Source organism: Psammomys obesus, unplaced genomic scaffold, assembly GCF_907164565.1.
Source record: "Psammomys obesus unplaced genomic scaffold, mPsaObe1.curated_primary_1811, whole genome shotgun sequence".
Lineage (NCBI taxonomy): Eukaryota > Metazoa > Chordata > Mammalia > Rodentia > Muridae > Psammomys > Psammomys obesus.
This window is the reverse complement of record NW_026596034.1, coordinates 21,104,309-21,131,499: the sequence shown is the minus strand read 5'-3', so window position 1 is coordinate 21,131,499 and position 27,191 is coordinate 21,104,309. Positions and strand designations below refer to the sequence as shown.

General features: G+C 38.6%; 1 protein-coding gene across 1 annotated transcript; it reads left to right on the top strand.

The window, feature by feature from the left end:
- The first annotated feature begins 307 nt into the window (after positions 1-307).
- Nae1 (NEDD8 activating enzyme E1 subunit 1) lies at positions 308-26,833 on the top strand. Its single transcript, XM_055621324.1, has 20 exons — positions 308-397; positions 6,444-6,547; positions 6,837-6,897; positions 8,604-8,634; positions 9,346-9,417; positions 9,631-9,710; positions 10,361-10,470; positions 13,151-13,260; positions 14,816-14,878; positions 15,287-15,350; positions 15,645-15,736; positions 17,198-17,257; positions 17,344-17,477; positions 18,695-18,770; positions 19,050-19,089; positions 20,186-20,272; positions 21,035-21,127; positions 24,385-24,499; positions 24,588-24,637; positions 26,524-26,833. The coding sequence occupies exons 1-20, from the start codon at positions 345-347 to the stop codon at positions 26,631-26,633; spliced, it is 1,605 nt and encodes a 534-aa protein (XP_055477299.1). The 5' UTR covers positions 308-344; the 3' UTR covers positions 26,634-26,833.
- The last annotated feature ends 358 nt before the right edge of the window (positions 26,834-27,191 follow it).

Genomic DNA, 27,191 nt, shown 5'->3' with positions numbered 1-27,191 from the left:
CAAGCAAAAAACCAAGAGGGGGCTCAGGGAGAGCCAGGCATTTCCATTGCACAGGTGAACAAACTGAAGGTTTGAACGGGAAATAGCCATTCTCACGATCAGTAAGCGATTAAGATGCAAGTTGGATAGTTTTAAAAGACGGAGTTCTCTGCAATTACTTCAGGTATAGGGAAACGAACCCAACCAACCTCTGGTTTCCCTGGCTTCCTGGTGACGCGTGCGCAGTGCAGCGGCGGCGCCCCCTGCTGGCGGTGGTCGCCGAGGGGCGCTTAGTGCGCCTGCGCGCGAGCGAGTGGGTGGCGGCCTACTACCGCGGCTGGGCTGTTCGCTGGGCGGGCTCGGCAATGGCGCAGCAAGGGAAGCTGCTCAAGGAGCAGAAGTACGACCGGCAGCTGAGGTGAGCCGGGCTCTCCGAGGGAGCAAGCCGGAGAGCTTGCGGGCTCCGAGGCCCGCGAGGCCCAAGTGCCTAGGCGGCGTGGGCGGGCCTGACGAGGCCCCGGCCGTGCGGGGCGTGGGGAGGCGGCGCTCGGGGCTCCGGTCTCCGGCCAGTGTGCTCGGCGAAGGCCGGGACGCCTCTTCCCGCAGGGCCGCGCCACGCTACGCTTTGCGCGGTTGGAGGTGCGCGGTGTCTCGGGGCTTTTCCCTTTCGTTCCCTTTCGTTCAGGGAACGAGGGGATCGGGAGTACCCCGTCCCGACCTCAACCGCAGTGTGCTGCGCCGGATCGGGTATTGTTCTACGCCCGCTCTGGCCAATAGAAAGACATGGTGCTGGTTTCGTGCGAGCAGTCCACGTTCATGATTATAAATTTTACCGTAGGCACCTTTAAGATAAGTTAAAAAGAAGCCGGACGTTGTCGCGGTCACACGTCGGTAATCCCGGTATTTGAGAGGCAGAGGCAGGTGGATGGGAAATTGGAAACCAGCCTGGGTTACGTAGGAAGACCCTGGGGACAAGGAGAGTAAAAAGATACAGAAAAATACATTTTGCTACTACTGACCCCCCACTTCCACCCCGTTTATTTTGAGAAACAGTCTTACGCAGCTCAGGCTGGCCTTGAACTCAAGCATCTAAGTGCTGAGTCTCCCAAGTGCTGAGATTGCTACTCCAGGCTCAGAAATAAGTATTTGCCCTTTCTCCTTTATCTGTCTGTCAGTCTCTCTCTCTCTCTCTCTCTCTCTCTCTCTCTCTCTCTCTCTCTGGCTTTACCCTTTCTCATTTATTTATTTATTCAATTCATTCGTTTTTGGCTTTTCGAGATAGGGTTTCTCTGTAGCCTTGGCTGTCCTGGCTTTGTAGACCAGGCTGGCCACGAACTAACAGCGATACACCTCCCCCTTGGAGTGCTGGGATTAAAGGTATGTGCCACCACACCTGGCTTTTTTTGTTTGTTTTTGTTTTGTTTCTTGTTTCTTTTTCTTTCTTTTTTTTTTTTTTTTACACCATTGAGTGGCCAGGGACTTGCTCAGACAAAGCTCGACTTGCAGCAGTCTTCCTGCCTCTTTGTCCCAACAGCTGAGATGACAAGTGTAGACCAGTTTATTACCTGCTGAGGATGGAACTCTGGGCATTAAGCACGCTTGGCAAGCTGCTAAATTGAGCCACCCCTCCGCCATCCCAGAGTCAATATCTATAATATTTGTTTAACCTAGTATTCCAGAAATATTACCCTTTCACTTGTAACTCTTGTAGAAATTGCTAAGCTATTTGTTGTTGTTCACACTGTCTTATAAATCAGGCACTTCACACATAATGAATGCCTTAATTCACCACAGCTACATTTCTAGTACTCCGCAGCCACTTGTGAATACTTGGACAAGGCACATATAAACCCGTAGGTGGATTCTTCAACTACTTCCCTATCCTTGGCCTTTTTTTTTTTCTTTCCCTCTATTTCTTATTTATTGAGTATATTCTATGCATTGAGTCAGTGAAAGTTATAAAAGTGCCTGCCTCTCCTCTCATGAGCTCCCAAGAGAAGATACACTATGGCCCTAAGGATGGGAATTTCTTTTGTATTGACCGCCTACTTAGTACTCTGTCAGAGATTTAGGCACTTAGTTCTGAGAGCATCCTTGAAGGCAGACATTCTGTGACACAGATAAGGACACTAAGACTAAAGTTAAGAATTATGCACATTTTCTAACTTGGAGCCATCTAGCTTTTTCAGACTCATACTTTTCTCCCAAGCTTAGATAGAGAGAAACAAGGAAACAGAACCCTCATAACTACTATAAGCTCTTACATACTGTCATAGTTCTTGTGTTTTGGGTATAGGTAGAGCCATGAACAACAAAACTGAAGATATTTGAGGTTCCTAGGCACTGGGAAAGGATTTTAATTGAGTATGTTCTTTAAAGTACTAAATTTTATCTGTCATAACAAGAAGTGCTTTTTGCTTTAGAAGAGTGAGAAGGAAGCAGAAACAGAGTTGGATGGGCAGCTGGCAGCACAGCTGGCAGCTAGTGATCAAGGCCTGGCTCTCAGGCCTGCAAGAAAATGGATGCACCAGTACTCTTAAACTCACTCTCCAACTATGAAACCATTTGTTACCCAGTTAAGACTATGTGTTCCATTTCCTGGGAAAAGAAGTCTGTTTCTGGTCTGTCTGGTTTTTCCAGGCTGTCCCTCCATTTGACAGCTCTTGAGTGATCCGTTCCACTAGGCAAGCCCTGTGCCAGCAGTGTGGAGCCTTTAAAGTGAAGCGATGGATGTAAAGGAAAAATCAAATGGTGCAAGTTGTGATGAGCTCTATATTGGTGACAGGGAAGGCATGTCACAGTCTTTTCTTAGTTCCCTGGGCATTTGATAGTACTCATGTGGCAATGGCATTTTCAAATATTTTGGGCTTCCCCATACTTCCCTTTCTGAAGAGAAAATAGTAGATTGATTTTTGGTTGGGGTTTTTTGGGATGTGTTTGTGTGTCAAGGAGTGGGGGAGTAAAAGTGACCAGATTGGCACAAAAACCATGGCATGTGTTTTTTCAGGAACTTTGTCTTGTTAGTGATATGTAAGTATCAATCAGGTTATAACATATTTCTAATTCTTATTACAACTCTGTGTTGTTAATGTATGCATCTCTTAATCATGCTATTAAAATGCTCATTGGCTATTACATTTTTAGATTTTTTTCAGTTAAACATTATATCATTTCCCTTTTCTTTCTCCAATCCTTCCCATGTACCCCCTTGCTCCTTCTTGAAATTTGCTTTTTCTGTTACTGTTACACACAAACACACAAACGTACACATGAGAGAGAGCTAAATCTATAAATACAACCTTCTCAGTCCACTTAGTGTTAATTGTGTGTATATGATCTCAAGGCTGATCACTTGATGTTTGCTAATCAGTTGGGGACTCATGTAAAGAAGACTATTTGATGCTCAGCATTTTTTAGTTGGCTGTTGGCAGGTGCTGTGCAGGAAGAATTTCAGTGAGCAAATGAGCTTCCTGGAGATGGCTCACTGTTTTGCATGGCTGCAGTGGGTGTACCTTGGAGAGGCATGACCCCAGAGGCTTCATCTCCAGATTGCTTCTTGCTGCTGATGTGCGTTCCCATGCTTGTTGTTGCTGTGTTCCTCTTTTCTGGCCTGGTATAATTCGGTGTGGGAATATCCTCACTGCCTATAGTCTGGTGTGATTGCTTCCTGGGTGTTAGCCCATTCTGTTGGGCAAATTTCCTGAAGACGAACATGAAGGTGTACTTTTGTGAAATAATGCTGTTTATATTAATTGATGATTTTACAATACCTAATAATGATTTTTATAACATTCCTGATTTGAGTCAAGTGATTTTAAGAAGTTAAAAAGTTAAGATAGTTGGTAGAAAGTTTAAAGTTAGAATCAAAAGTAGAATAGCAAAGGCTGCATAGATTGGAAATGGAGTTCAGTGAGCTTTCTTGCGTTACAAGCATGCAGATTGCACTAGGAATTAAAATAGGCTTGGGACAAATTTATGATCAAGGAAAACATTCTAGGTTAGGCCCAGGGATGAGATCACAGGTCTAGGTATGCACCATGATAAGTAAAGCCATAAATAGGAGGGTAACTCTGTTATTAGTATAAGAACAAAAAAAATAGACGGTTAGCCATGAGTAAATATACAAAACTTCAGAAGTAAAATGTAATATGATAGCCTGTTCCTTGGTAAGTACAGATTGTTACTAGTTAAGTGTAAGAAAAAAAACTTGCTACTATAGGCTTGGTCTGTTTAAACCTTGTTAACATAAAAAACATTGCATGATAAAAAAAAAAAAAAAAAAAAAAAAACTTGCTTTGAACTTTCAGTGATCCCATGGAATGAAAGACAGAAGAAGAATGTTTAGTTAGATATGGATCTTAACAGAAAAACATGCATAATCCTGCTGTGACTTCTTAAACCTTGTTAACTTGTGATGTGAAAAACTCCTGCTTTGAGCTCACAATAAACTTGTGAAATGAGATGTAGATAAAGAATATTTGATCAATGCAAGTTTTAATAGAAAAACATGTAATCAACAACCCTGCTGTAACTCCCTCATGTGTAATGAATGTATCTGTTTTTGTGATAATTGCCTTTATGGCTATGAGGTAATTTTTCTTCTTATATAAAAAACTTTGCCTTAGAGGATATAAAAAGAGCTAGAGAAAAATAAAGATTATTGGAGCCTGCCTGCCTCGCTTCATCCACGGAGAGAGAGAGATATTTTTTTCCTCTACTGTTGGGCCATCATCAGTGGCCCGCTGACAGTGACCAGTGACAGCATACGCCTATGCCATCAGCTCCCATGTCTCCCTGCTAGCCACTCCCAGTGACATTCACATCAGGCACAATCAGGACTGGCATTCCCCTCTTCCTCTTTCCCTTTTAATCTCCCTCTGCTATCAGTAGAGGCTGCTGTTGGGTGCCACCAGTGGCCAACCCATACCAGCCTCAGTTTATCTTTGTATGTCAAAGCTGGCCTTTGATAGCCTGTAGTTCTCTGTCTATGGGTGGGGCTTCATGAGGTTTCACCCTTCTGTGTTAGCATGTGTGCTGGTGTTGTAGTCCTTCAGGTCTTATTTGAGCAGCCCCATTGTTGTGGTATCATGGATGTACCTTCCCTGTCATTTCTAGGAGACATAGTCTCACAGCAGATTTCTTGGCCCTCTGGTTCTTACAGTTTTCTGCCTCCCCCCTTCCTTGATGTTCTCTGAGCTTTAGATATAGAAGTTGTGTTGTAGATATATCAGTTGGGGCTGGGCACCTCATGATCACTTGTTCTTTGTTATGGTTTTCTGTAATGATTTCTGTGTGTTGCAAAGAGAATTTCCTTTGATGAGCAGTGAGAACTCCATTTATCAAGAGAAGTATTTAGAATACAGTTAGGAATTATGCTGGTTTAGTAAAGTGGTGGCACTAGGTTCTTTTTTATCATCCATGCTAGCCCTGGGTAGTCGGCTGGGTTTCCAGTACCAGGTCTGATTTTTCTCCTGCTGAGCAGACCTTAAGTCCAGCTGGAGAGCTGTTGGTTACCACCACTACAAGAGTGCCAGTATTGTACCCTTACAGTGATCATGCCCTCACCTTTGTGATTCATTGGCATTGCAGCTGGTAGAACTGTCAGTGGTTTCTCTCTCTTGGAAGGTTGTATACCACGAAAACTTGTCTTCCTGCAGAAAGCTTCCAAGTCAAACCCACCTGAGGACCTCTAGGTCTTATGTCTGAAGTGCATGGTGTCTTCAGCAACAGGGACTTACCTGCAATGTCTCAAAGGCAACCAAGGGCAACAGGGTATCTGTCATTATAGTTTAAAGCACTTTTGCAGAATTCACCATGAGGTTTTTTTCAGATGATAAGAAGTAAGTTTCTTTGATAAAGTTTTTGCTTATTCTTGTAGTTGTCACAGGGGAAACATAAAATCTTGATTTTATGTCAAGATCTTAAATGTACTGGATCTACATCACTTGAAGAAATGAAATTGAGAACAGACTAAGTTTTAGGTGCAAGATTTTTTTTGTTTGTTTGTTTGTTTGCTTGCTTGCTTGCTTGCTTGTTTATTGGAGATGAGCCTCACTTTGTTGTTCAGGCTGACCCTGAACTTGTTTCAAGAGATTCTTCTGCTTGAGCTTCCTGAATAGCTGGGACATGAGGTATCTGCTGCCTCACCTGCCTAAGACCTTTCTTTAGTGTTGACGAGAATTTCCCTAGGCTTTCTGTTCCATACTTTAACAGTTTAAAAGAGTAACAGAAAAGACTGGAAAGACAAAGCTGACTAGTACTGATTATATCATGCAAAGTGTGATTTATCAAAGTTTCCAATTATGTTGTCATGTAACCCCACAATAATATTAGTTCCTGTCCCACAAGTTTGATGTGGTGGTTATATGTTGTTTTATGCAAGAATACTGTAAATATCACCATTCAAATAAGAAAGTCGTATTTTTGTGAACTTTTTAATGCTCAGTTTGTGTTTTGCTTTCTAGGTTGTGGGGTGATCATGGGCAAGAAGCTTTGGAATCTGCTCATGTTTGCCTAATAAATGCAACAGCTACAGGAACTGAAATTCTTAAAAACTTGGTACTGCCAGGTAATGTAATATCATTGATTGCTTTCCAGGTGACTTCTTTAAGGTCCTGATAAAAAGTTACATATTCTTATGCAATGGGTAGTTATTGCTGTTGGGCCTGACAAGTTGAGTTCGACCTGTGGAGACCACATGGTGAAGGAGAAAACCAGCTCGCGTGGGTTGGCTCTGACTGCTGCATATGTACATGGCACACGCACACTCCCATTCTAATTATAAATGTAAAAAGCAAACAAACAAAAACAAGAAAAATAAACCCAAACCTATTTTTGACTGTTTTTTGTCTCCCTAGGTATTGGATCATTTACAATTATTGATGGAAATCAGGTCAGCGGAGAAGATGCCGGAAACAAGTATGTTCTGTCTTTTAATTTATAGACATGGGGGCTGAAGAGATAGCTCAGTGGTTAAGAGCACTGATTGCTCTTACAGAGGACCTGGGTTCAAGTCCCAGAACCCACATGACGGCTCTCAACTGTCTGTAACTCCAAGAACTAACACCCTCACTACAGACATAAAATTAAAAAAAACAAAAACAAATTACAGGCATGTTAGAGAAGGTAGCGTACTTGGGCTAAGGTCTGAGTGTTCATTTTACCTCATGACCATATATTTAGATACTGGTGAAGTGAGTGAGTAAAGGTGAAGTCTGGGACAGTGTCTGGCAAGTAGGACATTAACAGATGGGGTTACTGTCGCTGTCTTTACTGCTGTTGTGCAATGCAGCAGTCATTTTTCTCTTACCTGTGAATTCTGAGTACTTTCTAAGTCCTTGCCTTTATTTCTTAGTATCAATGCAGAGTAATGATTGTATTTGGGGATTATAAGAACGTAAGGTTATAAGCCAGACATGGTGGCAAAAGAATTTAATTCCTGTACTCGGGAGGCAGAGGATCTCTGTGAGTTCAAGACCAGCCTAGTGTACATAGTGAGTTTCAGGACAGCTAGAGCTAAACAATGAGACTTTGTCTTAAAAAAAAAAAAAAAAAAAGAAAGGAATAGAATAACTTTCATTTGTATCTTTTAAGTTTAGTGTGATATATTTCTCATTGTACGACACTATATAAAATGCTTTTTTACAGCTCACCTACATCCTATTCTTTACCTAAAATCATATTTAGATTTTTATAACAGTTCCAATTTTGATTTCCTACTTATTTTTTCAAGGGTTTAGAGTTCAAGGGTCATTATATTTGTCTATAAACATTAATTCAAGGAAAATCAGGATTTAATCCATATTCCCTTTGATATATATATATTTTTTAATTAATTTATTTTTTTGATCATAGTATGTTTCTGCTATCCACAGCACGACTCTTTTACTGGTGTGTGTAAAATCACAGAAGCCCTGTTATTGTTCCCTACCTGGCTGACTCTGCAGGATGTGCTAAGAATAAGGTTTCTTTTTCTTAGGGAACCATGTGCTTTTGCCACAAAATTGTTTCCTGACTCTCAGCAGCAGCCTCAATTTGTGCCTTTGGGATGTGACCAGAGTATGTGTGGGAGGATGTCTAAATGAATCTTTTGTAATTTCTTGCAAGAGCAAATAGTTCACTGCAGCATTTCCCAGGTGTCTACAGAACATCGGTTATAGGAAATGTTAATAGCTGTTAAATGGAGCACTGCATTTTATGGTCAGATGAGTGGGGAATGGGTCAAAGGAGGTTACGATTTCTTTACTATAAAACATTATTATCAGGTACATTATGACTTTCCAAGAAGCAAATATACCATATGGTGCTTCCTCTTTTTCATTCCTGGAACTCTTTTCACTCAGAGCACTTTGTGAAATGTGTCCCCTGGAGAACCCTGGTATACTATCCCATCCACTTTTCTTCCTTCAAGAAAACTGTTACAACCTGTTAGAAAAATAGTGCTGATAGGCTGGGACATATCAGAGTGGTAAAGGACAGTAAAACACAAACACGCTCACACACGCATGCGAGTGCTTATGTACTTTCCTATCTTTTGAATATGATATACATACTATTATAAATGGTAAACACCTTTTGCTTTCATAGCCATATAAATCTTGACTTTTTTTTTCTATCCCCTTTAGTTTTTTTCTTCAAAAAAGCAGTATTGGCAAGGTAAGCATTCCCTGTTACAGAATATGGTTTTATGTGAGCATCTAATAATGCCACTATATCTTAGCCACTAGAAAATTTTTCACTTACAAAAGCCTTATTCTCTGAGGGAAAAGTTGGCTTAGCTCATTTTCTAGTCTGGTAAATCTTTTTTTGGTAGTTTAAGAATTTAGAGTACTGCCTGTGCTTTTTTCACACTGTCCTTTATTAAAGTCTTGAGTAACAATGATATTTAGTAGATGGAATATTATGGTTAAGAAATTAGTAAGTAGAGTTAGCCAGAAAATTCTTTTTTTTTTTTTTTTTAATAATTCAAACGAAAACCTTAGAAATCCATACTGATATTCTGAATGGAAGTTGTACTAACTTTAGTGATTGGCTGCTCTTCTATGGAATTGTAGATGTGGGCGATTAGAATAGGTCTCTGGACTTGATCCAGGAAAACCCTGCCTGCTACCTATTTTTGTCATTTGCCTAATCAGAAAAGTTGAGGGCAAACAGCATGATCATTTAAGAGCTCTGGTAGTGATGGTGTAGTCCAGCCCTGAGTAGCATTCTACTTGAGCCCCAGCATGAATCTCTGAGATAGAATTGTTAAATCAATGCATGGAATTTGTAAAGTTTCACAGTGGGTTTGTCTTGATCTGTAAGTGGGGGAATCACATTGTAGCTAAGCACTTTCTAATTCAAGTCAAATGCTTTGTTTTTGAAAAGAATCGAGCTCAAGCTGCCATGGAATTCTTACAAGAACTAAATAGCGATGTCTCTGGAAGTTTTGTGGAAGAGGTATAATACATATATAAATATATGCATTATTTCTTTGCTACAGTATATTTTAAAATGTAATTCAAAGCCCCAAGAACTTAGAATTTTGAACTTTTATATTTATATTTAGTTGGAATTTAATTTGTTGACTCATTTATTTTAAAATAGCTTACATGTTTCTTCCGTGTTTAATATGTGAAATTGTTGGATTTTTCCTCCCCTTGTCTTATTTAGAGTCCAGAAAACCTTCTAGACAATGATCCTTCATTTTTCTGTAGGTTTACTGTGGTGGTTGCAACTCAGCTTCTTGAAAGGTAAATTTTAGATGTTAATATTTTTCCTAGTCTTACTTGATTTGCATAGTTTTTCCTATGTACATCCTTCTGTATATATGTTGTCTGGTTTCTAAATTTATTAAAGGAACTTTTAATTTGATGTTTTTGTATGTATTCTAACTTTGAAAGGATAGAGAAGAAAAAAAATGAGATGTTTGGTTCTATTTAGAGTAGCTTAAGTGAACATTAGATATTGCTAAGTGATAAAAATTAATTAGAAGCCAGGTTTGTGGTACACCACTGTAATCTCAGCACTCAGGAGCCAGAGATGAGAGGATCATGAATTTGAGAGCAGCCTACATAGTAACTTTCAGACTAGCTTGAGCTACATAGTGTGATCTGGTGTTCCTGAAACACCAAAACCGAGAAAAGTAAAAACAAGTTAATTAAATTGTTACAGATTAAGGAAGGTTTGTAGGTGTATACATTGGTTTTACATAGAAATGTTTAGTGCGTTCACCAGCATTCTTCCTAATACTAATGTTTCACATCCCTCTAGTGCAACACATTTGAGATTGTAGCCCAATGAAATTGTTGCTCTCCACTGTATTCTTCCCTGTTTATGCTAGATAGTTCCACGTCTGGCATGTATTCGCTTGCTTATGTTCTTACTTTGTCTTCCTTTTCAGTACATTACTGCGTTTAGCAGATGTCCTCTGGAATTCCCAGATCCCTCTTTTGATCTGTAGGACATATGGACTAGTTGGTTATATGAGGATTATTATAAAAGAACACCCAGGTAAAATTGTTAAGCATATGGAACTTGCTAGTAGTTGCTTGAGCAGTAATTTTAGAAACTTGGTAACTTAGAAAGTCAATTTTAAATTACAAAATAATTTTATAGTAGTACAGGTTCAAAGAGGCAATCAGATTCAATACTTTTTAAAAATTTATTTACATTTATATGTATATAGATATTTTCCATGTATGACTGTACCAGGTATATGTGGTGACTGCAGAGTCCAGAAGAGGGCCTCATATCCTCCAGAACTGGAGTTACAGATGGTTGAGAGACACCATATCGGTGCTGGGAAGTGAACCTGGGTCCTCTGAAAGAGCAACCTTTACTCTTAACCACGGAGCCATCTCTCTAGCCTGATTCAGTGGGGTTTTGTTTGCTATTTCTTTTTATAGCATTATAAATGGATGCAGACCATAGACATAACTTCATCATGTTAAAAGGCCCAACAGCTATGTAAATGCCTGGTTTCTTTTGCTTCCCAACCCAAAGTAGGGCATTTATGGCTTCCACAGGATTGCATGGGTCACTCTGACACAGATTTTACATCAGGGTTCTCAACCTTCTAATGCTGCCACTCTTTTATACAGTTCATAATTCACAGTTCATAATGTTGAGGTGACCCCTCCAAACATAAAATTATTTTGTTGCTACTGCATAGTAGCATAACTAATTATAGCATAGCATAGTAACATACAAAATAAAAATAACTAATTTTGCTACTGTAATGAATCATAATGTAAAGTCCGATATGCAGGATATCTGATATTCAACCCCCAAAGGGGTTGCAACCCACAGGTTGAGAACCACGGCATTACACCACTAGTTTCCACCTGTCTTTTGTTCCAGTCTCATACTGGCCTTAGATTTTCCCATTCCAAGTCCAATTACATATGATAAACCTTTTTCTAATTACTATTCCTAAGGAAACAGTGTCAAAGGAGACCAGACTCATTAATAGGCAGGCCTACATCAGCCCAAGGCTGATACCAGCTCTTCCTATGGAATCTTTTTTTTTTTTTTTTTTTTTTTCTTTTTGGCTTTTTTCAAGATAGGGTTTCTCTGTGTAGCTATGGTTGTCCTGGAGCTTGCTCTGTAGACCAGGCTGGCCTCGAACTCACAGAGATCCTCCTGCTTCTGCCTCCCAACTGCTGGGATTAAAGATGTGTGCCACCACCACCCAGCATTCCTATAGAATCTTTATCTTAGGATTTCATAAAATTTTCCTTCAATACTCAGTAAAAATGCTTCTACTGAATAAAGTGTTTCTATTCTGTGCCAGCTGTGCTATGAGCCGGGTGTTCTGTTGGTGTAACATAGCTATTGACATTGATAGTGTCACAAGGGGTAGTGTTACGTGGGCAGGTGATGTTGAGCCATTTAAGCATTAAAAGTGGGAAAGTGACAGGTGAAATTTTTGTTTTAAGATCACTCTAATGTTAGGTAGAGAGTGAATGAACTTAAAGGAGCAAAGATTGGAGGCTGTTAAATTCTCCGTGGCATGATGGGAGGAGGGGTAAAGAAGGAGAAGGGAGGGAGAGGATGAGAGCCTTTAGCTTGGAGAAGATGTTATAGACATGGGTGAGGAGGTAGGTGATAATGAAGGTCAGCATCGTTATCTCTGTGTCTGCTCTTATGGAAATGGTTTCATTGACTCTTTACAAAACCTTCTTAGGCTGATACTATTACATCTACACAGGATGGTACTTGTTACTTGTCTAAGGTGACATAGCAAGTGGCAGAATTATAATCTCATTTCAAATACTCACTGAAATTGTACATTCTTTTGAATCCCTCGCATGAAGAGCAGTGTCCAAAGCCAGACCAGGAAGTGGGAAGTAACTGATGTGGAGGTAAAAGAAGCAAATGTCCAGATACCCTCAAGTTTCTAGGGAAAAGGGCTGTGTAGGTGTAGATGCTTTCTAGTGAAGACCATAGAGAAAAATGGATAGATTGTTAGGAGTTGCCTATGCATACGTTTGTCATTCTCAGGCTGTTTCAGTTGTAGTAACAATTTCTGTTCTAAACTTTCAAGAAAACTTATAATCAGACAGATGTGGTAATGTATAACTATAACCCTTGCACTCAGGAGGTGGGAAAAACTAGAGTTCAAGGTGAGGCTAGGTTTGCCTTAAGAAAAAACAGACCTGTATAACCCACGTAAGATTTGTACATTTTACTACACTTTAATTGTACTTCAGTAAAACAGTGAAAAAACTTTTGTAGACACTATGACCATCAAGATTATAGTTTTCCAGTCAGCCATGGTAGCACTTATCTTTAATTATAGCACTCAGGAGGCAGAGGTAGGCAGATCTCTGAATTTGAGACCAGCCTGGTCTACACACTGAGTTCCAGGCTAATCAAGACTAAAGTGAGACCCTGTCTCAAGAAAAAAAAAATAATAATAATAATAATAATTATAGGTTTCCAGCCAGGTGTGGTGGCTCATGCCTATAATGACAACAACCAGGATGATGAGGCAGGAGAATTGCCATGAGTTCAAGGCTAGCCTGGGCTATAGAATAAGAACTCCCCTTTCCCCATTTCCAACCAACCAATCACTCAAAATATATAGTAAGCATGTGTGAGTGCATGTTTGTGTGTAAATGTGCGCCTTAAGTTCCTATTGATGTAGCAGGTTACTAAAAATTAACTGCCTTTTGGGATTATTTGACAGTAATAGAATCTCATCCAGATAATGCATTGGAGGATCTACGACTAGACAAGCCATTTCCTGAACTGAAAGAACATTTTCAGTCTTATGACTTGGAACATATGGAAAAAAAGGTTGGTAGTATCTATGTGTTTGAGTGTGTATGTGACCTTAAGTTTGGAGGTGAACTTTTTTTCCCCCTTTTTGGCTTTTTTGAAACAGTCAAGGAATAGCCATGGTTGGCATGGAATATGCTATGTAGATCAGGCTGACCCTCAGTGTGTGTGTGGCAGTCCTCTTGTCTCCGCCTCTTCCAGAGTGCTGGCTTAAGAGCATGTGCCACTGTACCTGGCTTCAAATTTTTTTTTAGCCTAAGGTGTATGTATTATTATATACCAATGTGAAAAAATACTGTAAACTTCCATATTCCTATCACTAGATAACACAATAGTACTTTATTTTGTTTTCAGTAAATTTATTTTGGAAAAATATTCAAGAAGAAAATTTGAGACAGGGTCTCACTGTATAGCCCTGGCTAGATTAGAACTCACTAGTTGACCAGACTAGCATCTAACTCACAAAGATCCAACTGTCTGTGCCTCCCAGGTACTGAGAAAAAAAAAGACATGCTCCACCACACCTGGCTGAAAAACATTTTTAATTGAAAAAAAGGTAGATAAATGGAAGTCTGCTGTGTAAATACCACCCAAGTCAAGAAATTGGGCACTAACATCGCAGATGTTCTCTCCATGGCCCTGGTTCTATACACAAAGTATGTAGTCAGTAAAGAACAAAGCATGTGCACTTTAAAAATAGTTTTGATTTGAGCCAGGCATGCTGGTGCACACCTGTAGTCCTAGCACTCAAGGGGATGAGACAAGAGAACAGTCGGAGGCCACCCTGTCCTTCAAAACAAAATGCACATATATAAATAGTTTAAATTTGAAGTGGATGTTTCTTGAAATTGCCTCAAAACTTAATTTCTGGAGTTTGAAAATTACCAATTCAACTGTATTTCATTACAGAAGTAATTATACTTGTAACAGATTCTATAATGAGCATGCATTCCTTTTCTACCTACAGTTAATTAAATGCACGTATTCATTTGGTTATCAGAAAGTTCTCATTTTTCAGCCCAGTATTGATACCTGAGATTGAGAGATTTGAGCTGTTTGGTGTGTCTGAGACTATTTTCTTGCTGAAAAAAACAGAAGGGACTATAGTATACCTGACATATCAGGGTTAAAGTAGATACTGCCTCTAAACACCCTCCACCCCGCGTGTGTGTTTACAGAAACGTATGCATGTACCTGTGGAGGCCAGAGGTCAACCTCAGGTTCTCTCAGCTGCTTTCTGCTTTGTTTTTTGAGTTAGTGTCTTGTACTGAGCCTGGAGCTATCTATTCATTTAGGTTGGTTGACCAGTGAGATCCAGGTTCTTTCTGCCTTGACCTCCATCCACTGAGTTTCTGGCAACAACCATGCTTGGCAAGCATTTTACTCACTGAGCTACTCCACAGCCACTCAGAAATCATTTTAAAAATGATTTTTATTAATGAATTCATTTGCCTGTGTTTATTTTTTCACATGTATTGGAAGATAGTTGTAATTGTTGAAAACAAGATGGTATAAGTGAAGATTTAATATTAACTGATACTGATATTTTCTTCAATTTGTGTATCATTTTTAGGACCATAGCCATACGCCATGGATTGTGATCATAGCTAAATATTTAGCACGGTGGTATAGTGAAGTATGTCTTTTTTTACAAAATAAATTGTATGTGACTGTATTTTTATGTTGTGATAAAGGATATCTTTTAAGGATTTTGGGAGGTTAATGTTTTCCCTTATGAAGGTTTATAGCAAGTGGGAGCTTTTAAGTTTAAATCTACCTATACTCTTTCAGTACTACTATTTTAATTAACAAACTGGGATTTCAGTCAGTTTTACCCTGAAGCCACTGTGGGGTATGAATAGAAAGAAAAGGCCTACAGTTACTCTATAAAGCAAGTCTCTGATTTCATATATATACACACACACATATTTACATACATACATGTGTATATGTACTGTAGAAAATGGGGAAAACAACGTTGGATACTCAATTTCCATATGTTGAGTTTTGATAACTAGATCTTTAAATTTTTTAATCAATTTAGAGAAATGGAAGAATTCCTAAAAGCTATAAAGAAAAAGAGGACTTCCGAGATTTGATTAGACAAGGTAACTTTATACATTATAATTAAGTATTCTATAACGTTTGAAAAATGATTGCTTGAAGTGAATATTTGCTGAACTTCTGTCAGATGGTGCCATTATGAGTTCTTATTTTAGTTTTCCCTTGGGGATGAAGGAGCTGTTTCTTAAAGAGTTTAAGAAGAGCAAACGATGGCTGCAGTTCCCTGTCAAGGGTCAGCACTGTGAGGCCCTGTCCAGAGCCTGAAAAGATTTTTCTGCCATGTTGGGAAGACAAAGTGAAAAGAGCCATTGTTTGTTTACTGTTTCTTATTTTAATAGGGATTTTAAGGAATGAGAATGGGGCTCCAGAAGATGAAGAGAATTTCGAAGAAGCTATTAAAAATGTGAACACAGCACTAAATACAACTCAGGTATTAAAGAAATTGCTGAAACCAGTATGTTTTCTGAGAAGTTTTCAGATGTGAAAGTTGATAAAACAATTTAACCTAATATTGCCTAAATGTATAGTAAGTTAGAAATAAGTACTTGTATCTTAGCTGGATTAAAAAAAAAATTTTTTTTTTAAGACAAGCTCTACCTTCAAATTTGCTGTATAGACCAAGCTAGTCTTGAACTTATGATATTCTCCTGCCTCTGCCTCTCAACTGTTGATTTTACAGGTATGTGCCTTGCTTAGCCCAAAACCTAAGTTTAATTTTAATAAGGTTTTGATGCCAGTATGGTAGTTAATCCTTATAATGCTACCACTTGGGAAGGGGAGACAAAAAGATGAGGAAAATCATTCTAGGAGTTGGGGACAGTAAACTGAACAGTCAGATATTAATGCATGAATAGAGAACATGAGGAGGCAGAAGGAGTTTGCATTTAGGAGGCAGTGTTAGGAAGCCAGGAAAAAGCGTGAGTGAAGTGCCATTCAGAGGTCTGGCGGAAGAGCTTTTCAAGCAGAAGACAGGTGCAGAGGTCATGAAATAAGTTTCACATTTGTTAAAGGATCAGTAGGAAAGTCAATATGATTGAAGAAAGCGATAGGGAAGATTTGAGTTTGGAGAGGCAGAAAGGGCCATATCATAACAGAATCTTGGGGACCATTGAAGTGTTTTGAGCAGGGAAGTAGATCTGCTTGATGTTGAGACAGGATCTCACTATAATGTAGCCCTGTCTAGCCTGGAACTCATTAGTGGACCACATTGGCCTGGAGCTCACACAGATTCACCCAGCTCTGATTCTTAGTGCTGGGATTAAAGGTGTGCGACCCTACACTGGGCCATTCAAAAGAATCTCTTGACCCTTGTGAATGGAATAGAGTATGTGGGGTTGAGAGCTGAGACCACCAATCAAGAGGCTATCACTAAGAACTTTTATTTTGTCTGCCCAGTAGTAGAATCAAAGCCTACAGTTTGTAAAGTTTTTATTAGTGTGAAGATCTTGTGAGCAATAAAATTGCACAATTACTTATTTTTTCTCAGAGTTGTTGTCTCTTTGAACAGCCTGGAATTAGAATGCATGTATTTCAGGATTTTCATAAGCTGGGAAACTATGAACATCTTTAAAACTAGTTTTGTAGTACTGTCCATAGTCTTTGTTATCTTCAGATATAACTATATAAAATGACTTATTTGGACTCTTCCTTCACTCCATGTATGCAATATGAAGCTTGTCTGGAATTAACGGTAGGCAGGAGAGGATTTTCTTCCATTCTCTTTCCCCATCAGATTTCCGTCAGAGTCTGATTGTAAATAAGACTAAGTACATCAGAAGTTGATATTCTACTGCACTTTGAAAATGTGAATAACTTATTTGAAGAAATAGCATTGAAAATAAAGATGGACAGAATTCTTAATGTAAGTAAATGTTTCATGTTCCTTTGTTAGATCCCAAGCAATATTGAAGATATATTTAATGATGATCGCTGCATAAATATCACCAAACAGGTAACGACAAGAAGTAAAATTAAAGCAGCCCTTAACTCCAGCTCAAAGTAAACACCCCTCACTGGTAGTTTTTCTTGTTCTTTTAGACCCCACCATTTTGGATTCTAGCTCGTGCCTTAAAGGAATTTGTGGCCAAAGAGGGTCAAGGAAATTTACCTGTTCGAGGCACAATTCCTGATATGATTGCAGATTCAAGCAAATACATAAAACTGCAAAATGTGTAAGTGACTTCTTTATTGTTGTTTGTTTTTCAAGACAGGGTTTCTCTACGTAACCCTGGCTGTCCTGGAATTAGCTTTGTAGACCAGGATAGCCTTGAACCCAGCTGGGATTAAAGGCATGCACCACCATGCCCCGCTGGCTGTTTTAAAATTATATGTAACAGGTTACTTAAATCTGCCCTCCTTGAAGAACTCAACCCTGGCTTCTGGCAGAGTATACAAGAAAATATACTAGTGAACAGCTTACCTTCTTGAAGTCAAGTCTAAGGAAAATCACATACTTCAAACCTGCCCAATAATATAAATCATGCAAAATGTTTTTTAATGTCTAATTATATTTGACTCTGTAAAAATGACCACTATTAAAGCTGAATCTCTCCCAGGTTAGGTCATGCCTTTTTGGAATGAAGGTGGCACTATTGGGGATTGAACCTGGGTCCTCATGTCCCTAAAGCCATACTGGTTTCTATTCTCAGTTGTCCTTTCCCAAATTTTCAATATTTCAAGTCTTAGACTAGGACAACAAAACAAGATTTGTTAGACACTGACCAAGGTCTTCTCTGTATGACAACATTCGGCCCTTGAGAAAACCAAGCTAGTACCCTTGGATTCATCAGCACCGTACCCCAGTGACAAAAAAATTCATATCCACAGAGACATGCCCTTACAAGTCCATGCATCAGAGTAGAGATATTGGATGATAGTGGTTATCTACAGTCATTGACTTAAGTTATGAAAGATTAACCAGGTGTGGTGGTGCACCCCTTTAAGCCCAGCACCCAGGAAGGCAGAGGCAGGCAGATCATTGAGTTTTGAGGGCAGCCTGGTCTACAAAGTAAGTTCAGGACAGCTAAGGCTACACAAAGAAATCATGTCTTAGGAAACAACATAAAAACAAAAAGTTATGAAAGATGAATGGCTGAAAAAAAAAGATTCAAAAGAAAGAGTCCATGGATGTTACCTAGTTCGATGTAAGTTGGATGCTGTAGAGTATGATGGGAGCCTTGGTTACAGAGGACTCCAAAAGTCTTCCTGCTAGCTCCTAAAAGTCTTTTAACTATTAAGAGATGCTGCTGGTGGCATTTCTGTAGAATTTTCATATTTCATATGTTCCTAAATCAGCTTTTTTTAAAAAAAAAAGTACTTGTTGACTTAAAGATGACTTTAGTTTTGCTGATTTTAGAAGTTTTTAATTGTGGGGTTTGTTGTTTTCCAGTTACCGTGAGAGAGCAAAGAAAGATGCTGCTGCTGTGGGTAATCATGCTGCCAAACTGCTTCAGTCGGTTGGCCAGGTAGGCTGGTGCGCACTCTGCACCCTGACAGTCCTTTTCCCTAAGTCCCATAGGACATGGCCGGAGGGGTTAGCAATAGGAGGCGTGGCCCTGGCGTCCTGCTTTAGCAGAAGTGCCTACTCATATCTAATGAGACCCCTGTTACAAGAGAACAGGTGTGTGCAATATTCTCCCAGCTCTTAGAAGTGAGCTCCTCCTCTCACAGCCATTGGCTTTGTGTTGTGCCCACTGTGTCTTTTTATGTGTGCTAGAGAAAAATCTGCATTTATCTCTTTATAGGCACCAGAGTCCATTTCAGAGAAAGAATTAAAATTGCTTTGTAAGTCCTTTTAATTTTCTTAGTTTGCTTGATAAGAATATGCTACAGAGAATGTTCTTGGGAATTTTAAATGGTTGAAATTTTTAAAGTAGGGTATGTGTGTCCTTAGGTAAATTTTTTATTTTATTTTCTTGTAGTATAAAAGATATTTTAAGAGTGGGCCATAGGTACTCATTTGATCTGTGTTAAGTGACTGTAATGGAATTAAGAACTTGCCATTATAGCTCATGGTGGGGCTACTGGGATTTCCTCCCTAATTCTTCCGTAGGTAAAAAACATTTTCTTTGAGTCAGTTGCAGGTTGGGGAGATAGCTCAGTGGTTAAGTGCTTAATGTGCGAACCTGAGGGCCTGAATTCACTTAATCTGAAATGGTAAGCTGTGAGTTTGTATGAGACCCTATCTCAAGAAATAGGTGGAAAACAAATAAATAGAAGCAAGAAGAAGAAATAATCTGGTGGAGATTGGTAGAAGAAGACACTCAGAATCAGCCTCTGGCCAGCACAAGCACATGTACGGGTCAGCACACCCACGTGTTCTATAGAGTCAGGTTAGGGTTAGAGAGATGGCTTCTCAGGTAAACAGAGGAAGCCCCCAGCACAGACACATGGACACACAACTGTTTTAAGCCTTTCTTGCACACCAAACTGAGAATATAACCAAGGCAGGAATGGTTCATATCACTGATATTCAATATCTAACATAGCCTACTGTACTGTGAACACTCAAAATTTAATGAATAAATGCTTCATATTTTTTATTATTTTAAAATTACATGTATGTGCTTGTCTGTGAATGGATTTGTGCACCTGCAGAGGTCAGTGATGTCAAATCCCCTTGAGCTGAAGTTACAAGTAGTCATTAGATAGCTGGGAACTGAACCCAGGTCCTCTCCACTAACAGCAAGCACTCTTTTCTTTTTTTTTTTTTTAATATCAGTTTATTTACTTTACATCCCAAGGGTGCCCCCTGCCTCAACAGTGAGCTGTTGTAATAACTGCTGTGTCATCTGGTAGCCCCTATTTCTTGTTCTTAAAGTGACCCATAATTTGGTATATTCACCTGTCACAACCATCCTGAAGTCTTTACTGTTTTCAGGCAGCAATTCTGCATTTCTTCGAGTGGTAAGGTGTCGATCTTTAGCTGAAGAATATGGTTTGGATACAGTCAACAAAGATGAAATTAGTAAGTATAACAACCAGATACTAAGTTAAGGGATATTAAGAAAATATGTGGGGCTGAAGAGATGGCTTAGAGGTTAAGAACACTCGCTGTTCTTCCAAAGGTCCTGAGTTCAATTCCCAGTCAACCACATGGTAGCTTATAACCATCTATAGTAAGATCTGGTGTGTAAGCAGAATTTTGTATAAGTAATAAATAAATCTTAAAAAAAAAATAAATATTCTAAAAAAGAAAATATGTATAGTAGTGTTGAATAAATGGTGTTATAAAAATAATGTGAATATTTTATATTCTATTCTATAGATTTACCTGAATGATTTTAATTTACATATACCATACAAAAATAAGTACATAAATTGTATTCAGACTGAGTGCATTGTGTGCTATATGTAAGAACTAACATTTCTGGGTGTGGTGGTGCACCACATCTTTGAGGCCAGTACACAGGAGGCCGAGGCAGGGGATCCCTGAGTTTGAGGCCAGCCTGGTCTACAGAACAAGTTCCAGGACAGCCAGAGTTATACAGAGAAATCCTGTCTTGAAAACAAAGACCTAACATCATCATAACTTTGGTAGAGACTCCAGCTAGTAGTCCATAAGACCCCCTGGGTTACATTGTAATGAATTTCATCTTATTTATAATTTTAATAAGATATTTACATGTTTATTAATATTGTCTTGTATCCTGAAACTTAAGTATGAATTGAGCCTTTTGTTGTTCATGTGTTGTAAGTTATCCAGTTGTACTACTTTTATTCCTTTCAGTTTCTAGCATGGACAATCCAGATAATGAGATAGTCCTGTACCTAATGTTGCGGGCTGTTGATAGATTTCATAAGCAGCATGGCAGATACCCAGGTAAGAAGTAGTTGATTTACCAGATAGAAAAAAATCTTTTGGCTTTTTTATTGTTTGTTGAGTTTTTGTTTTGTTTGTTTTGAGACAGGGTTTCTCTGTGCAATAGCTCTTTCTGTGCTGGCTGCTTCTGCCTAAGTGCGGGGAACGAAGGTGTGCGTAGCACAGCCTGCTGCTGTTTGTTGTCTTAGCTCAGGCTGGCCTTAAACTTGTGATCTCACGTCATCAGTCTCCTAAGTACTGGGTTTATAGGAATGAACTCTCATATTTGCTCAATAAAATCTTGAATAAATGCTGGACTTGGTGTCAGATGAGTTGGTACTTGCCTTTAGTCCCAGCACTAGGGAGCAGAGTTCTAGGACAGCCAGGGCTATGTAGAGGGAACCTGCCTCAAAAAACAACAAAACAAAACCCACTTGCCCTGAATTTTAGTACTCTGTGAGTATTTAGAGGAACTGTTGCTTGCAAACCATTTAATTCTGTAAACTATTAGAGAGGAATGTTGATTGAATATGTATAGAAAGAAATTTTTTTTTTTTTTTTTTTGCTAGTTGTCATAGTTGACTTCTGTATTTCATATTGGTCTTTTATTTTAAGTTACTAACATGTTTCTTGTGTCTTATTTTTATATTTGTCTTTTTAAAATTTGTGTGTGTGTGTGTTTGTATGTGAATGTGTTTGAAACAGGGTTTCATTCTATAACTCACGTTGCCCTTGCCCTTGAACTCACTGTATAGTCCACACTGGCTTCAGTCTTGTAGTAGTCCTCCTGCCTCCATCTTCAAAGTGCTAGGATTACAGACATGAGCTACCACAACAAGCTCTTTTAGTTTTTAAAGCCTGGCCTGGAACTTGCTGTATATCACAGGCTGGCCTTGAGCTCTTGATCATGCTTCCTCCTTCAGAGGACTATTAGTGTGTACCACCATTCCCAGCTCATAGTTTACTCCTTTCTGTAATTCACACTGAGTTTATCCTGAAGGAATAGGAAACCCACAAGCAATATATCAGTGACTTCTGAACTTTGAACTCTGTAAAGATATAAGAGCGTCCTTGCACAGTACTTTTTGTTGTCTCACAGGCAGTAATTGGAAACTTGTGTAATCTTAAAGATCCACAGTGCTCAGTATCTTTTCATTGCTAATTATAACTGTGCAGGATTATCATATAGCAGTGCATTCTACATAGGTCATAAATCCAGTTGCTCCAACTAATGAAGTAATCCCCAGTGTATAGACACAGTGAACAAATTTACCAGAGAGAAAAAAGAATCATCAAACATATATTGGCTTTTATTTGTATCATTTGACTAAAATGTACTTTGGTTACTTTTTGCATAGCATACCACTTGTTTAGTGGTTTAAAACAAGTTAGAGTATGTGTGTATATATGAGTGTGTGTCTGTGTGTGTGTGTGTGTGTGTGTGTGTGTGTGTGTGTGTGAATGTCTGTGTGTGTAGAAAACACACCTAACAAAACCTAAAAAACTTAGTGGTTTAAAACAAGTTAAAGTGTACGTATATGTGTGTATCTGTGTGGAGGTTGATATTATGTGTCTTCATCAGTTGTATTTTCTGGGACAGGGTTTCTCACTGAACCAAGAACTCACAGATTTGGCTAGAATGGCTGGCCAGCAAGCCCTAGGGGTCCTCCTATCTTCAGTTCCCCAATGATAGGATTATAGATATGTGCCCTTTAGCCCAGTTTTTTATGTGGGTTCTCAGGAATTGAACTCTGATCTTCATGTTTGTACAGCAGGCACTTTACCAACTGACCCATCTTGCCAGCCATAAAACAAATTATTATCTCTGGTGTTTTGTTGTTTGAGCTGAAGCAGTTCCTTTTTAGGAGAGAGGTTCTTACATAATTGTATGATACCTAGGCTTGAGTTGCTGTAGGCTTGACTGAGTTAAATACCTAAAAGACATCCTTATTCTCCTCACTGAGACATTTGGCACCTGAGTGTGGTGGTTTACCTATAATGCTAACATTCAGGAGGCACAGGGAGAAAAATTGCTGTGAGTCTGAGGTCAGCCTGGGCAGTGGAGTAAGACTTTGTCCCAAGCAACAAAAAAAGAGGAAGAAAGAACTTAGGACTGGCTTAGAGGTAGAATGCTTACCCTAGCATTCCTAAGAACCTGGATTTCGTTTTCTGCATGGGGAAACAGCATAAAAAATGCTTGTTTTGTATTCTAGTTTTGCTGTTCATGAACTAAGTAATTTAATTTGTCTGTGTCTCTGCTTTTTTCTTATCTGTAAATGGAAATAGTTGTAGCTTCTGCGTAAAGTTCTTAAGAAAAGTAAAGCAGTGCATAAGCAAGAGAGTTAGAATAGTATCCAACAACTACTAATGTTTAATAAGTGTTATATAATTACTAGGGATGTACATATTCGGTGTCATTTAATCACTTAGAAATGGAAATACAGGGCAGGGGTGTAGCTTTGTTTGTAGTTGTGGCATGCATGAAGACCTAGGTTTGCTGATCTCCATCACTTGAAAAGCGCATGCCTGTTATCCCTCGCAGGAGGTGAAGGCAGGAGAGTCAGAAGTTCAGGGTCACCCCTGGCTACATAGCAGGTTTGAGACTAGCAGGGATACCTAAGACTCTGTTTCTAAAAATGAAGAAAATAAAAACTTAAAGGATATAAGTAAGGTACTTTCTCTTTAGTTCTTTGATCAAATAAATTATTGAATATTATGTGTTAGTCTTTTAGAACAATAATTAACAAACACTTAAAAAACCAAAACAGCAACAGAAACCCACCAGAATGCTGGGATTATGTACCATCATGCCTGGTTTAGGTGGTGAAGGTCAAACCCTTAAGCCCACACTTTACCAACTGAGCGATAGCCCAGACCTAAGAAAGATGTACTGAACCTCAATTTGTGATAGATTTTAGTTGGTCTCTTTACCTATAGATTTCTGATATTTTCAGATGTCAGTTTTATGTTTTATTACTTTGTTCTTTAGTTTTATGCCTTACTATTTTGATTAGACCACATGAAACTGGATTAAGTAAAAGAGAGCTATTAGTTTGAGGTCTTTTTTTTTAATTATTATTTTAATTGACAGGGTCTCCATGCGACCCTGGCTATCCTGGTACTCACTTTGTAATCCAGGGTATTCTCAAACCCATAGAGATCTGCCTGCCTTTGCCACCTGAGTGCTGAGATTAAAGCTGTGCACTACAACGCCCAGCCTACCTATTTACTTTAATGAAAATGTATATATTATATGTAATATATATACTTTTTTTTAGGAGTATCTAACTATCAAGTTGAAGAAGATATAGGGAAGTTGAAGTCCTGTCTTGCCGGCTTCCTTCAGGAATATGGATTATCTGTAATGGTGAAAGACGATTATGTCCATGAGTTGTGAGTATTTTTTAGAACATAGAGAGATAATACCCTCCCAGTTTGTGGTGAGACTAGTAAAAATTCATACCTCCATCCTTTCCTATAGTTGCCGATACGGAGCTGCTGAGCCGCACACCATTGCTGCATTCCTGGGAGGTGAGTTTTGCAGATGAAATGACCTATTTGTTATTATAGAATACAGTTATTATTTGTATTAGCTTTTTGTTTTCTTAGCTATTTTAATTAGGGAGGTCAGTGAAGCAGGCTGTGAGGTTTAGGTTAATCATTAGCCTCCATACTGCTCTCCTTGCCCTCTGTCTTCCCGTTTCATACCTGTTAAACTTGTGGAGTAGTTAGCCCTTTCTATTATTGTGCTCTCTGAGCACAAACATACACACAGAACTTCCTTCTCTGTCTTGTCTTCCTGCCCCTGCCCCTTAACTTAAAGATCCCATGTACCTTCTCTTCCCTGAGCATGCCCCCAAGCTTTGTACCTCTGGGCTCAGTTCAGTACTGCCACCATTTCTTTCATAAAAACTGCCTCTATCTGTTTGCTCCTACGGTTTCTTCTTTGCATCAGTTAAGTTAGATATGCTAACTGTATAATAGATGGGTACCTTATAAACATTAGGAATTTGCTTTATGGTTTTCAAAGATTAAAATGAGGGTGCTAGCATAGTTAGAGTCTGTTGAGTTCTCACTGCCTGACTCATATTTGGTGGTTTGTTTTTGTGTTTTTGGGGTTTTTTTGTTTTTTTTTGTTTTGTTTTGTTTTGTTTTTTTTGCTTAGTTTTTCCTCACATATTATAAAAAGAAATGTCAAAAGAAACTTGCAGGATCTCTTTTTTAAGGTCATAAATCCATTTTTGAGGGCTCTTCCTTATGGTATCCCTTTCCAGACACCCCCTAATATCATTGAATTAAGCATTTTAACATATTAATGGCAGGGAGGGGTGGCACAAACATTAATCGAATAAGACTCTTCTGCCTATTACCTCCAAAAGCCTGAGTTGTTTACTTATGGTATTTTCCTTTTAGATGATTATTTTGAAGGCAGATCCAGTTTGATTTATAGTCAATATTCAGAATGCTAATGATGCAGATCTAATAAAACCATATTTTAAACAAACACAAATTAAGCCTGATTCTGGATAATTTATTTAAATAAATCATTTTTCATGTCTAAATAGCCTACAAGTTCAAAGAAAAGGGCAAAATATTATTTATTTAGATAGGCCAGATTCTAAGAGCACAGAGAGGCCTAACAAATGTAAATAGGCCTTTATTTTTTTATGTGTTTTGTTATGATTTTGAACCTTCTCTGAGGCTTTCCATACATAAACTTGAGCCACCACTCTTAAACTTTCCCTCCTGCTTTTCATTTTTACTGTAGCACTTAATCCGTTTTACATACTGTGCATGTTATTTATTTGTAAGCTATCCTTTCTCTTGGCTGCTGAACAAAAAGGGTGAAGTTCACAAGCAGCAGATATATTTGTCTCATACTCTGCTATATTTATAGTGTCTGAAAGAAGATTTGGTGTATAGTGGAGTGTTTTTTGTTTGTTTTGTTTTTTGAGACAGGGTTTGTTTGTGTAGCCTTGGCTGTCCTGGACTCACTTTGTAGATCAGGCTGACCTCAGACTCACAGAAATCTGCTTGCCTCTGCCTTCTGAGCGCCAGGATTAAAGGTGTGCGCCACCATACCTGGCCTCAGCTTTAGTTTCTTTAGGGATTGTTTGTTTGTTGTTCTCTTCTGTACCCATGGTGTATTCTATATACCATTGATCTCATGTTGTTGTTTTTTTTTTTGTTTTGTTTTTTAATTTTTGAGACAAGTGTCTCACTATATAGCTGTGGCTGGCCTAGAACATACTATGTTGAGCAGGTTGGCTTTGAACTCACAGAGATCCAGCTATCTCTACCTACTGAGTGCTGGCATTAAAAGCATGCACCATCAGGCCCAATCTGGTGTATATTATATTATTCAACTCTTAAAATGTGTTCTTTTCAAAGATTTACTTTTCTCCTTTTTCCTACAGGAGCTGCTGCGCAAGAAGTTATCAAAATAATCACCAAACAATTTGTAATTTTTAATAATACTTATATTTATAGTGGCATGTCACAAACTTCTGCAACTTTCCAATTATAGAATAAGCACCATGTGTAATATTGAAACTGTAATTGTCTTCATATTGTGCTTTGGTTTTTAAAACTCGGTTAAAGGAGAGCAGTTAAATTGTTTCCTTAATAAAAAACTTTTCTCATTTGTAATACAGTCTTATTGTTTGGGTTGGGGGAGAGAAAGCACTCATTTTCCTGAAGAATAAAAGCTAACTCTTTGTAATTTAATTCATTAATAGTAGTTTGCTGTTTTGCATTTACATATAATAGACATATGTCTGTTTTATTAGAAAGAGTAAAAAAAATTATCTTAATGAATTTAAGACGTAGATTTTAGCTATGGACATTCTTTAAGATCAATATTTGTTAAAATAGAATTTTAAAAGAAGCACTTAAGGATATGTAGTTTTATCAGAAAACAACACCATTTCCTTGCAGTGTCATTCATTTTATATATATCTAGAGGTTTTACTACTATACCTCCTTGTTGAAATGTTATGGGGTTGTCCCATCCATGAATTACATCTTAAAAAAATAATCACGTTGGAATAATAGTATTTACCAGCATGACAGATGGGAAAGAAAA